Source organism: Lissotriton helveticus, chromosome 3_2 (genome assembly GCF_964261635.1).
Source record: "Lissotriton helveticus chromosome 3_2, aLisHel1.1, whole genome shotgun sequence".
Classification (NCBI taxonomy): Eukaryota; Metazoa; Chordata; class Amphibia; order Caudata; family Salamandridae; genus Lissotriton; species Lissotriton helveticus.
This window is the reverse complement of record NC_136062.1, coordinates 168,603,350-168,617,448: the sequence shown is the minus strand read 5'-3', so window position 1 is coordinate 168,617,448 and position 14,099 is coordinate 168,603,350. Positions and strand designations below refer to the sequence as shown.

At 44.2% G+C, this 14,099-nt stretch overlaps 2 protein-coding genes across 3 annotated transcripts in view; one reads left to right on the top strand and one right to left on the bottom strand.

Annotated features, from left to right (window-relative positions):
* LOC144826532 (dual oxidase maturation factor 1-like) overlaps window positions 1-7,750 on the bottom strand; it is a 450,078-nt gene extending 442,328 nt beyond the window's left edge. The window contains exon 1 of the mRNA XM_078684962.1: window positions 7,627-7,750. The gene's annotated coding sequence lies outside the window, so the exon portion shown is untranslated. The remainder of the gene's footprint in view (window positions 1-7,626) is intronic.
* LOC144826531 (dual oxidase 1-like) overlaps window positions 7,656-14,099 on the top strand; it is a 1,074,750-nt gene continuing 1,068,306 nt past the window's right edge. For both annotated transcript variants that reach the window (XM_078684961.1, XM_078684960.1), the window contains exon 1: window positions 7,656-8,089. In XM_078684961.1, coding sequence (XP_078541087.1) covers window positions 7,786-8,089 — 304 coding nt within the window. In that variant the 5' untranslated portion in view covers window positions 7,656-7,785. The remainder of the gene's footprint in view (window positions 8,090-14,099) is intronic.

Here is a 14,099-nt window from a genome sequence, read left to right as displayed (position 1 = left end):
CAGGTGATTTAAAAGCCAAGTTCCTGTGAAAAAGACATGTTACACTTTATGCTTTTGTTGTTAATTTTAACCGGTTTTCAGGTCTAGATACATTCTTCCGCTGGTGCAAAATATCTTTTTCGCACAGGTCAGACCAGCTCCGATGTACTTACAAATGCTGTCTTCCCCAACAATTTGTCAGACTCAGGAATAAGTTGTTATTTATTGATTAGTGGTTTTTAATTTCAATAGATGATACCACATAGGTTTAGTAGAGGGATTGACCTTGTGGTTGCACTTTATGTATTTTGTACTGTAACTGCATTCGCACTTTACACGACCGTCTGCTGTAGTCAGGCTTATACTGGTCTTTTTATTGATGTAATCAGTGGAATGGTTTTGGGTGATTCCGATTATTTCTTGTTTTTTTCAGGTTCTTTTAGGTTGAGCCCCTATACTGTTTATTCATAACCATTTCTACTGTTTCCTCAGTACTTTTTAGAAGTCTTCTTTTTAACATCTTGTGTTTTTCACATATTATCATGGAATGCAGCTAATTTATTTTAGAAATTAAATTGTGCCTGTTTTGTCCTGTACTGCGCCTGTGTTTTACATATTTGTTTGTATTTTTATCCTGAGCCATGTTTATGTACAGCTGTGATATGACCTGTTCTGTGGGTGTTTTAAATGCTTTTATGGCCTAGACTGGCCGAATAAAGATTTATTTAATTGAATTGACTAAAGGCGTTACATTTTAAATGCATTTCGCTTGCTCTGTCTGTTCCTTCTTTTGCAGGTGGGTTCTTATGATTTCAATAGCTAGAGCAAGGAGTATTGTATTATTGATAGTGGGGCCTGAGAGAGAAAATCTTGACATGAGCATGAAGAGCTAAAGAGCTAAAACAGCCCCCTATTCATTGCATTTCAGGAACAGAGGGATACTCAAGGTTACAGTGACTGTCAAAGTTATGTGGACTAGGAAAGTCTGGAAATTTGGCCATTGCAGAATGTGGAGAGTAACACCATTGGTCCTTGGAGGAGTGGGGAGAAATAAGGCCGACCGAGTACCTGTGTGTTTTAATTAAAGTATGCACTGCTAGAGTTTAGAGCAGACACCTTTGGATTTTTAGAGATGCAGACCTTGTTGCTTCCTTTCTCTTTGCGAGTGTGTGGCTTTATGCTAAACACTTGGGGCCAGATTCATCAAACAAAAATCCGCTCGCAAAGGGCCAGATTCTGAGAATCTGGCCCTTTGCGAGCGGTATTTTTGCATTTGGGATGCATCATCCCAAATGCAAACATCGCAATTGTAGAAATCGCTAAATTGCGATTATTTGCATTTAAGGAATCGCAAAATGCAATGCATGACCCATTCCTAGATTGCCAATTCGCAATCTGGGGCCGCTAGTTACCGCGAAGTCAAACTACGTGGTAAATAGCAAAAACTTAGAAAAATGCACTTTAGTGCATTTTTCTAAGTTGTATGTTACACACACACATGTCCTTGGGACGTGTGCGCAACACCAGTGAACATTACCATTTCAGGGGTGCAACAGGGTGTCCTTTGGACACCCTGCCACCCTTGAAATTGCGGCACATTTGCGATTAGCTAATTGCTAATCGCAAATTAGGAATCAGTAGGAATCGCAAATAATATTGCGATTCCTACATGCATCCCGTTTTGCGAGTCTTTAATAGCGAATCCTTAAAATTCGCTATTAAGGACTCGCAAAACATGACTTTGATGAATCTGGGGTTTGCATCCTTAACCCCTTCAATGCTCATGACGAGCTGAGCTCGTCATGAGTTGTGCCGCTCGCATGCTCATGACGAGCTCAGCTCGTCATGTAAAGCGTTTTTTTAAAAAAGCCGCACAGCGCGAAAAAAAGCCGCCGCTGCATGCGGTTAAGAAGGTTTTTATGAAAATCTTCACTATGCTGACACCGTACCTCTTCCCTGAATTTCTTTGAGATCTTTCCCTATTATACTGATCATAATTTAGATTTAGAATCCTATTCATGTTTGGATAGAAGGAGTGGCGTTTCCTAAAGGAACACCAATTCCTATTTCTTCGTATCTGTATTGTTCTGACTGCATTTATTTATGCTTTATGTTATCGAGTCAGAATCTGCTTCGTCACCTCAATTTATTTGTTAAAATTCTTTCCTTTTATAACATATTCCTGATTTGCATATTTACTGGTATGATTATTAATTTGTATTAACTTCAGTAACCGATTCCTGGTTCTCATTGTGTGGCCAAATGGGCTACACAAACTTCAAATTGTCCTATTGAATGTTGACACCCTTCTATCTTTCAGTCAACCGAAAAGATTCATCAGGTGAGAAATGTTAACCACTTTCCAGGGCGCTCGCAGCTGCCAAGAGGCACCAGTGCATAAACTGCCCTCGGCTGTAGCTTAAAGAGTTTCCAACTATTGCGAAAAATTGCCCTTTTTATTTTGCAACCATGCACTTTATGAAGTCTGAAAATATTAATGAAAACTGAACAGAGTTGGGAGTTTAATTACTTTGCACACCCATAAACAAACAAAGATTGTAACTGTTGTTCTTACTATACTGTATCATCCTTCCAAAGTTGTGTTAATGGGTGTCATTAGACATATTGCAAATATAAAAGTGATGTAAATACTGTAAGTATCAATGCAGTAGCTAGAGAATGACCACTCTATAGGGATTTCTTTGTTGGTTTCTCCTGAAAATCCTCTTAGAAATTAATGTCAGCACTGAGACTTTAATAAACTACAGGCTTCCTAATTAGTCAAATTCTGCCAAAGCTTGACAACCTTCTAGCCTATACTCAAGTGCAAACCCCATAAACCAATTTACTCAAAAATTACAAACAAAGAGAGCAGTTTGAGAAATTTGCAGGAAATATTTCTGAAACATTACTGAGTAGAGAGAGAATTTTCTGAAAAATGAATGGGTCTAGCACAGTGCCCCACTGATGGAGCTGCAAAGGTAAAATCTAAGCATTACTTCCCTGCCTTTTATCAACCCAGATGCCAGAGTTAGAAGCCTTGGGCATCTTGGTGATTTACGCTAAAAGATCAGGTTGTCATTGGTGTAATCCTGCAATATCTAAATGAGTAATCATTCTCAACAACTAATTCTACTAAACTGAAGAATAATTAATTTCATTACACAAATAGCAACGGTTTCAAGACCCATAATTTATTAAGTGGTGTCATTCCAGCATATTATTGCCTGCACTATACAAGTTGTACAAACAATATGAAGCAAAAAAGGTTTGACATAAAATATACAAAATTGCAAACTTGTTTGTAATATGGTCCAGGAAAACCAGTCAGGGACCAGTAGATATTTACATTATTAGATTGTATTGTAATTGCATTTATATAACATGTACTGCCCCTGATGAGGCATCAAAGCGCTTTTACTTTGAATAGTACGCTACTCCAGAACCTATTAAGGATTAGTGGTGAATTAGTATAGTGAAATATGAAAGTGATTTGAGTGATGTATATGTTAGTCAGTTATTTGGATTGAGAAGGAAAGCGAAGGGGTAGAAGAGATAAAAAGTTTGCATTTATGTAGCGCTTGCTACCCCTGATGAGGTGTTGATGTGCTTTTACAGCGAATAGCATGCTACTCCGGAACCAATAAAGGATTAGTGGTGAATAAGTATGGTGAAATATGAAATTCAGTTGAGTGGTGGACATGTTTGTGTGTTACTTGGATTAAAAAGGACAATGGAGGGATAGAAGTGGGAAGGATTTTATTTTTATTTTGGAGCTCATAGCAGTAGGAGGAGACTTGGTATTTCAACAATGCTCCAACTGCACAAAAAGCTTTCTTGTTAAATGCACGGTATGTATACAAAGGCTCCGAATTCGATATGTCAGAAGTAGCAAAACCCAATTGGTGTAAACGGAAATCAAAAGCATGTGCATCCTTCTCCCGCTTAGTAAGACCAACCTCAATGTAAAAGGAGTTAATGTATGTAGAGCTGTGCTTCCCAAACATTTTAGAACTAAGATCCAATTTTTAAAAAGACATACCTTTGCGACCCACATAGCTTTAATGGACATGATGTAGGGGTCGATTTTTTAATTTAATAGAAGACATGTTTTCAAAATGCTGTGAAATACCAATATAACATACTCTCTACAATTTGTGTTCCTCTGTAACAGCAATTGTTTGTAAATGTAACAACCTTGACTACGCCCTTCGATATGTCTTTAATGGACAATTGGTCAGACATTGATCTGTTCATAAAAATGCGAACGATGAACTACACTGGAGCTGAAACACTTTTCATAGTGAGGTGCTTGCCTGTGGCATCTGTCCACTAAAATCACAAGGCTTCTGAAACCACTTGGTGTTGATGATACAAGTGATTTTAGCAAAATTGAGAAACTCCTTCTGCAGCAGAGGAGGGGTTGGGTCCTCATATCCATTTTTGGTGTTAAAATGTGGGTCCTTGGTGCATTTGGACTAGCATGGGGTTGGCTGAGAGTGGGGGTTGGACGCCGTGCATGGCATTTGGTGGTGTACGGCAGGGGGTTGGCCACAAGGCCTAGCCTGTGGCCAGGTCCTGTAGCCAACCCTGACCCCTGAGGCAGCCAACCCCACACCTCCCACAGCCTTTGGATGTGCGCTGTGTGGAATTGTGTGCAGAGCCTGGCTTGCAGCCACGCTCAGCATTCAAACCCCCGCAAGCAACCAACACATAGTGTGCATAGCCTGCAGGGTTGTGCAACAGGGTGATGGCAGCAGAGACTGACTTATTCAGAGCCCCTCTCCCCAGCCTTATTAGGGCCTGGGGACGCCATCCCCGTGGATCAAATTTTATAATTAAGAGAAAGGTAGCATGCAACCCCCCCATGTGGGCCCTCTTGGGTGCAGGGCAGCCCACCCTCTAGGGCCCAAATATAATAATAAGGCAAGGGGGCCATGCAGCCCCCCTCTTTGAGCCTTAGTAGGCCTCTGGGCCCCAACCCCAAGGGCTACACTTACCTTTAAAGCAGAGGGGGCTGTGCTTTCCCCCACTTCAAACAAATGATGTCCCTGGGGACCCAATCACCTGGGGCTTCCCTAAATTATATGCGGATACCGCGGTGCCCACCCGGAGCACCCACCAAGCAACACTTATAAGAAGGGGAGAGGGGCACATGTCCCCCCATCCAAGCCTATTAGGCCCCGAGGAACCCATCCCCGTGGCCAAATGCAATTAAAAAGGGAGGGAGGCCATGCAGCCCCCTTCCTGAGCCTCATTATGCCCCGGGGACCTCATTCCATAGGGCCAAATTAAAATTAAAAGGGAAGAGGGACTGCACAGATACTATGATTACTATCTGGAATTACATGCAGGAGTGACCATGTGAATGTATGATCTTTTGATAGGATACCACAGACTTGAAGTGGAAGACATACTTAAACTTACACATCTGAAGCTACATGACAGAATCTGGTAAGATATGAATGGTTGCAGATGGTACGTTAGAGTGTTATAGGTTACGCTGGAATGTGGTTACATGTGTTTTACTTTTTAATATAGGATTATTTCAATTATTAGCAATTTGAACTAGATGAGAATTTGGGATTTCACGTCTGATTTTAATAGATGAGTAGTATAGAATCAATATGCAAATGACATTGCTTTATGGGCGTTTGATTGTACTATGGTACAAATACCGTATGAGGAGCATAACTTGTTTTTAGCATGAGATTGTGTTTCCTGTTCAGCTCTACTTTCACTTGAAACTATATCTTAATATTACATTTTGAATTACTCTCTTTTGGTTTTCATTTTGCTGGGATCACTGAGATATGGTGAAGATGTATCATGCACTATAACTATCTGAACTTCTTTATTTTCTCATATTTTCTTATTTGTTTTGGTTTGGGGTGACCCCCTTTGTGAGCATGTGTGGTTAATAGTGAACTCCTTGCCTTCACAAAGGAACTTACTAATACGGGAATGATTTTGACTAATTCAATATGACAGAAGTGTGTTTCTAAGGAGGGTTATAATTTGTTTGTGTTACCCTGATGAAGTATGAAGGTTATGGTAGATTTACCAAATGACGAAACACATGCTGGCAACAAGATCTGCTGGAAGACTGCTAGGACACATGTTAAGACTGAAAATAAAGCCAAAATAGAAATACCAACCACTGGTGGACTTTAATTTTGGACACTAATTAGTGCTCAGGACACTTTTGAATACTCTTTTCCATTACTCACACTCCTGCCAGTGATGTGTATCTTTTCTTGGCTGTAAGTCAAGAGCTCCACTCTCCCCCTACCCCCAACCAGTGCTTTAAATTGGCTGGTACTGTCCGGTACTGAGTACAGATTATTTTTTATTTTGAGCCGCAGAGTAACAGCACTTCTCAGGAGAAATGTAATACTTTTAATTGGAGAGTAACTGCACTTCTTAGAAACAAGCATGTGACCTGTTACAGAGTACCCGCACTTCTATGTTTACATTTTAAGCATTGCACCCAACCCCCTTGTGGCTAGGTCGCCCTTTAAAAATACTGCTAATAAATAAAATACAAAAACTAAAAAAATAACCTAAGTGCTGCAATTGGATCTAGTTCAAACAAAATGCACCTGGTCAACTGTCATTTCTACTGGCCTGTTAAAGGACAATTATGGGTCCTGCGCTGCGAAAAATCCCCAAATAAATAAATCAAAGATAAAAAAAAGTGTGAGGTTTGTAACACAGAGAGGTGCCTTGCAGACATAAGTGCGGCACTACAGTCCTGCCCGGTAACCACCATCCTTGTCTCACGTCAGCCAAACGCGTCGAGTCGGGAAGCAAGCAATTAAAAGACTTCTCTTTTGAACTTACTGCGGAAGTGTCGCGTTTGCGATATTTTTGGCTTTCACGCGAGTAAATGAAAAGCGAACATGCCGGAGAGGAGACAAGAAATGACAAAAGGACAAACCTAGGGGTCAAGAAGCGCGAGGTAAATACGGAGCGCAGACATGTTGAAGAAAAATGCCGCGGTGTGATAGGGCGGGAGAGTGTAACAGACACGGAGAGGGATAAGGGAGGGAGGGGTTGGGGGCACTTTGCTTCACGGCTAAGATGGGGATAAAAGGTACCCGAGAGACTGAAGAGAAAGCACACACTGAAGGAATGAGAATGTTTTATGAAAATAAACTGTGTGTCTGTATGTTCCGCGCGTTTGTGCGAGTACAGTGTGGGTCTGATTGTATTTATGTGCGATATGTGTCATGTGCTCGTGAAATGATTTATGGTTCCGTGCCTCTCGCGTATGCCTGGTGAGATGTGAGAGGTGTATATTCATGGTTTTGGTCCGTGGTAGTCGTGATATTATTGCGCCGTGTGTGTATGCCGTAGAAACTGCTGTGTGCGTCTGCACCTTTGCTCGTGTGTCTTAGTGGTGTCCGGATCTGTACGTTTTATGTGTCAATGTGTGCATTTGAATAGTGTGCTCAGTGTTTGGCGCCTGTCCGTATGGTCGTGGTGTGTGGTGCATGTGCGTGTGTGCTTTATGTGCCAAGCAGCTGGTATGTCGACAAAGGGGGAATAACATAGAAACAAGCTCGAGGAGGGAGCGCAGAGGCTGGCAGGAGAAGGTGATGGGAGGGGGCGCCGGGAGCCCGCTGTGCAAGCAGGTGCTCTTACCGCTCACTTCAGGAGGCTTCAGTAACTTGGAAAGTGCCTGGTTCAGCTCCGCTGCTGCCTGGAGGACTCCTCGGCCTGCGCTGAGCGCTGTCGGCTGTCTGACCTCCGTTTGGCTATTGGAGGGGCTGGGCTGGCGAGCGGAGCCTCGGCTCATCAGAGATGTGCCACTCCTGGCAAGGTGTGACCCCGCTGCGATCGGCACATCCCCAGCCTGTGTGTGCGTGCCCATGCCTGCTGCATCACGCCAGAGTCACAGCCCTGCCCAGCAGCCTTGCCCGTTCCGGCACTGCTCTCCTCAGCCCTCCCACAGACGCCCCTGGAACACCGGCGGAACCGGGCACAGCCCTGCCCACAGCCGCCTCCGTCCGCACCGAGGCAGCAGCAGCAGCGCTCCGCAGGACCGCAGGGACCGCGCACACGCCACCCCGGGGGAGCGCACAGGCGACCCGCAGCCGCGCAGCAGGTGAGTGCGTGACGGCGGAGACGGGACGGCGTGAGAGGAATTACAATCAGGAATGGAGGCGGGGGCGTCTTAAGGCACTTTTGAGGCTTTGTTTGGGGGAAAATGGGAGACAGGTGCATCCAGGGGTGAGTTTATAGCCAAGGTGCCAACAGGTGCAGCCAGGTTGCTCTGGTTCTATAAAGACAGCAAGAGGCTACATTACACCACAGTAGTTATCCCCGCTAGAGCCGGCGCTCGTTTTATTTCCACGTGATAATGTAGCTAGTCTGAGACGCACCTGTTCGCCCCAGCCTTTCTCAGCGTTGCCCTGGAGAAGAGGAGTAAATTGTGGCTGTGTTGTGGTCTCCTCGAGCCCAGCAAGTATCATGGTGGTAAATAATTTTCCGGCACCGGAGCCTCCCAACGTACAGTCAGATACGACCAGGTGAGGTGGGGGTGCACTGTGCGTGCTGCGGCAATGCATGCACCTCGTGTCAGCCGGAGGACGATGCTCCATAATGCGTGTGAGGAATTCTCCATACGGGGCTGGCGCGTTGACATCGGTGCAATCCATCCCAGAGGTGGGAAGTCTCAAGTCTGTGCCCCCAACTGCCTTCAACGTATGTAATGATTTTAGGTGTTTGTATACAGAAGCAATGCGAGCCTCCGGCGGGATCAGAGTTCTTCAATCCACAATGAACACATAGTAGTTCGAACACGGTGTAGCAGATGTTCAGAAAATATAGACAGTCCAGTCGCACTAATTTATAGGCAGTGCTGGAATTGGACAAAATGTAGGCCAGAAACCCTATAGATTGGTTGTCAAGGTGTGGTAGAGCAAAGAGGGTGGAGCACGAGGAAAGTGAAGACAGACCGTCAATGTGTGTAGTTACTTTTTAAAACTGGAATAAGGACAATGGTTGTGGCATACTTAGTTTGCCTAATGCAAAGCACATCAAGTAACATGCATATCTCAGATTTGTATTTTATGTAGATAGGTGAGTGGGTTAGTGCTTTTGACACAGAGATTCTTTTGTTTCATGCATCACATATGATGCAATCCTTCTCGTAAAGTACTGTGAGCTATGCACCGGTATCGAGGAGCTGCACGCAAATTTATTTTATTTATTTTTTATTTATTTAAGCTTGTATCGCGCACAGCTACCCACCGTGGGTTTCCCGGCGCCAGGGAAAGACTGTAGAAGAAAGAGGAAATGTTACCTTGACTTGAGGCCTCAGCCGACTATTGGTCACGCTTAGTAAAAAGCAAGGTCTTCAGAGCCTTACGGAAGCGGAATAAGTTGGTCTCAGATTTTAATGCCAATGGGAGGGAGTTCCAGTATTTAGGACCCAAAGTTGAAAAGGAGCGGCCTCCCATTTTTGTCAGCTTCCATCTTGGTACTGTGAAGTTACCAATGTCCGATGACCTTAGTGAGCGCAGGGGTCTGTAGGGTTTAACCAGCCCCTGAACATATGCTGGGGCGCTGCCCTGCTTAGCCTTGAACATGTAGCAGAGTGCCTTGAATTTAACGCGTTCAGGGATACTCAACCAGTGGAGGTCGCGCAAGGCAGTGGTGGCTGAGGTACGTCTGGGGACGTTCTTAAGCAGGCGCGCAGCAGCATTTTGCACCACCTGCAGCACATGTATAGTGGCTTTGTCTGCTCCCAAATAGAGAATGTTGCCATAGTCCAGGCGAGATGTTACAAGTACATGGCTTTAGAGCAGAATCCTATTTTATTCTCAATCCATCAGTATTCTAAGGTTGCTAACAAGGATTAATTTGAAAAGTAATTAAGTCTTTTCAGTGTACACACCCCCAGCCACAGCGCTACGTTTTAAATCCTGACTTTCTGTATCTCCCGACCATGCACTCCTAGCAATTATTCATAATAACGCAATTATTCCAGCTTGCGTAACTAAGAGTGATTTGGGGAAAAAAATCTTACAGCAAGAACACATTTAGCTTATGTGAGTGGCTGCTCGCGTTGCTGTTTCTGTTCTATTGCATTAAGGGCTATTTTCTAAGTGCAAAATGCATCTGTGCTTTCATTTTGGACACAAGGGTGCATTTATTTTGCGCTAAAAAACTTGTGAAAAATACTGGAAGTAAGCCGCGGGAAACTCCAACCCCTAGTGCTTATTTAGAGAGCACGAGCGACTGGTCGCGTTTACTATTCATGATCTGTTGCATTAAGCACTATTTCTCGATGCAAACTGCATCTCTGCGTCCACTAAAGAAGCATGTTTGAGCTAAGAAAATAGGGTTACGTTCAGAATTACTTTTCTCAGATAATTCTGTGTAATCTCGCCAAAGTTCGTAATTCTGAGAGACTATACTACACAGAATTACATGAGGGATGTATGACATTACAACGCATGCTATTACCACGCATGCCTTTACAACGCGATATTTACAACGCATGCCTTTACAACGCATAGCGCTTTGGGGTGCTGGATAGTGAATAGTTTAATTTACTATTCCAACTCCGTCCCCGTGGATAGTAGGGAAGGTGTTGGATAGTAAATTAAATCTATTCCGTATCCTAGAGCGCCCCCCAGCGCAATGTGTTGTAATGGTTTGCGTTGTAAAAGTTGAGTCGTAAAGGCACTGCGTGGTAAAAGTTGCGTTGTAAAGGATGTTTCCCTTACATGAGTTACATCCACCCCAATTTTATATTTTTCACATAACCAGGTTGGAAAAAGCCGAAACACCTGCCGCCAAATCATGGTTTTTGTTACATACTTGCAAAGTGATAACACCATTCCATTCCATTGGCATTTAGGTGTTAGGCTAAGATATCTCCCAGCCATGAAGAGACTCTACAAAAGGAGGATTGATGGCCCTTTAATCAGTCCTTTGGTTTGTGCCAGGCCAGAAGTGAAAATAAGAATGCCCCTTCACCACCTTTAGGTTTCTCCTCCAAATGGAAATCATACAATGTGTGGGCGATACTCAATAATTTAGCACTGGGCTAATGCTGGTTCAATAATACCTCCTGGATCCCCATCATTTGCTTCACTGCTTACTACTACAGTTGTAAAATGCCTCACACACTTGAGGTGACCCATAAACATTTAATCTCAGGCATCAGCCCCGCAGAAAAGCCTAGTCTGCAAAAGACATTAGTTGCATGTCATGTTTAGTAACATTATAAATCACAATCTTATAGCTATTTTAGACACTGCAGATAAAAAAAAAGGTTGGTGGGCCCAGAACATATCTTCACACTTTGCCCTCCCACACAGAAGCCACTAATTCCAATGGACTGGCTAGTAATCCATATTTGAATACCATCTTTCATTGTCCATATACAGTGCTTTAGATCTGTAATCTATGCATATTGTATTTGTATAGCACAACAATAGCCAAAATGTACCAGAGCCGTGAACAATGTCAAACGCAAAGAGTTACTGACTTGGAGGGAAAGCTGGGACTTAGAGGGGAAGCAGACTGTTACTTTGTTGTGTTGTGTTTCTTCAGCTCTTTCCTAAATAGGGGCAGAATTGGGACAGTGCGGATGTTTATGGGGATGCTGTTCAAGACCATGCATAATTGGGCAAGGCCTGTTGCCTTGCTTTTTAGATCTCACCTGCAACACCAGTGCATGTGCTCCATGCGCTCTCGCTTGTCATAGATGTGTGCAACAGGGGGCTTGCAGTTTGACATTGCAAAACACTCACTGGCTTCATTGTCACTCTTATTTGCTGCCTTCTAATTGGCCAGAGTGTACTGGCTTCACTTCCTCTTCATCTCGGCTGGTCCAAGTACTTATTGCTTCAGCTTGATTGTTGTCCTTCAGCTTATCGCTCTGTGTTTGCGGACCACTTTTACTTTTTCTTCTTCCCTGTCATTCTTGTTGAACCTTTTGCCATTTGTATCTATGATTTTACTGTGCCACACATCCTTCAAAGAAACCCTTTCTCCTTTGAAATAGATGTTTATTGTGACAACAATGTCATCTTCTTTTATTGCTTCCAATTGAATTTTCACTAAGACATGTACGTGTGCAATTGCTTTCTTTATGTGATAGGATTTTTTGCCAAATGTCATATGTTTACACTTGGGGAGATGAAATGATTTGCTCTGAACCACAGGGGTGTTGTGCAGAGACCTAACAAGCATTGGTAAACTCAATGGGTCTTGTCTTTGAAACTATTGTCTCTGCCATTGCCTTTTGTCCATGCTGTACAGCATGGACCTTGACACATTTGACAGCGATTTGTAGCCATGCTGTATAGTAGTGTGGCTGCTGTGCAGCATGGCTAAAAATAATGATTAAAAAAGGATATGATGCATTCAGCGCTAATGCACTTAAAAAAGCGAATTAGCCTTTGCTTCATCATAGTGCTTTTAAAAGCAGTTTTAGCTGAACTGTAAAGCATCTGTGCTGGTCTAAAGCATAGCCTTTCCCTACCCAGTTCCTGAGGCGGAAAGCCGGGCGCTGGAGGTACTATTGCATTGCAAATAATCTGTGTTTGAATAGGAATCTTAAAATCTAAATCGTATTTTAAATTGTGTGGTGTCACTTACTATTTTGCTTTTAAACCTTGCACCACCGCCAGCAACTGCTCACACTTCAGCGCACAGCCGACCTGAACGCTGTCACGCTTTCTCATCTTTCTCAGCGGCCGCCATCAGACCAGGCGTGCACGCTGACCACGCCCACTTTAGGCCACGCCCCCCGACCGCGCTACAAAAGCGCTGACTGCTAGCGCTGACTGCTAGCACTTCTGTACATTTCCCTACCCAGTTCCTGAGGCGGAATCCGGGCGCTGGAGGTACTATTGCATTGCAAATAATCTGTGTTTGAATAGGAATCTTAAAATCTAAATCGTATTTTAAATTGTGTGGTGTCACTTACTATTGTGCTTTTAAACCTTGCACCACCGCCAGCAACTGCTCACACTTCAGCGCACAGCCGACCTGAACGCTGTCACGCTTTCTCATCTTTCTCAGCAGCCGCCATCAGACCAGGCATGCACGCTGACCACGCCCACTTTAGGCCACGCCCCCCGATCGCGCTACAAAAGCGCTGACTGCTAGCGCTTCTGTACATTTCCCTACCCAGTTCCTGAGGCGGAAAGCCGGGCGCTGGAGGTACTATTGCATTGCAAATAATCTGTGTTTGAATAGGAATCTTAAAATCTAAATCGTATTTTAAATTGTGTGGTGTCACTTACTATTGTGCTTTTAAACCTTGCACCACCGCCAGCAACTGCTCACACTTCAGCGCACAGCCGACCTGAACGCTGTCACGCTTTCTCATCTTTCTCAGCGGCCGCCATCAGACCAGGCATGCACGCTGACCACGCCCACTTTAGGCCACGCCCCCGATCGCGCTACAAAAGCGCTGACTGCTAGCGCTTCTGTACATTTCCCTACCCAGTTCCTGAGGCGGAAAGCCGGGCGCTGGAGGTACTATTGCATTGCAAATAATCTGTGTTTGAATAGGAATCTTAAAATCTAAATCGTATTTTAAATTGTGTGGTGTCACTTACTATTTTGCTTTTAAACCTTGCACCACCGCCAGCAACTGCTCACACTTCAGCGCACAGCCGACCTGAACGCTGTCACGCTTTCTCATCTTTCTCAGCGGCCGCCATCAGACCAGGCGTGCACGCTGACCACGCCCACTTTAGGCCACGCCCCCCAATCGCGCTACAAAAGCGCTGACTGCTAGCTCTTCTGTACATTTCCCTACCCAGTTCCTGAGGCGGAAAGCAGGGCGCTGGAGGTACTATTGCATTGCAAATAATCTGTGTTTGAATAGGAATCTTAAAATCTAAATCGTATTTTAAATTGTGTGGTGTCACTTACTATTGTGCTTTTAAACCTTGCACCACCGCCAGCAACTGCTCACACTTCAGCGCACAGCCGACCTGAACGCTGTCACGATTTCTCATCTTTCTCAGCGGCCGCCATCAGACCAGGCGTGCACGCTGACCACGCCCACTTTAGGCCACACCCCCCTCAGGGTTAAAAATGTGCATGCACAGGAAGCGCAGCGGACGAGCGCAGCGGGAGCGCCT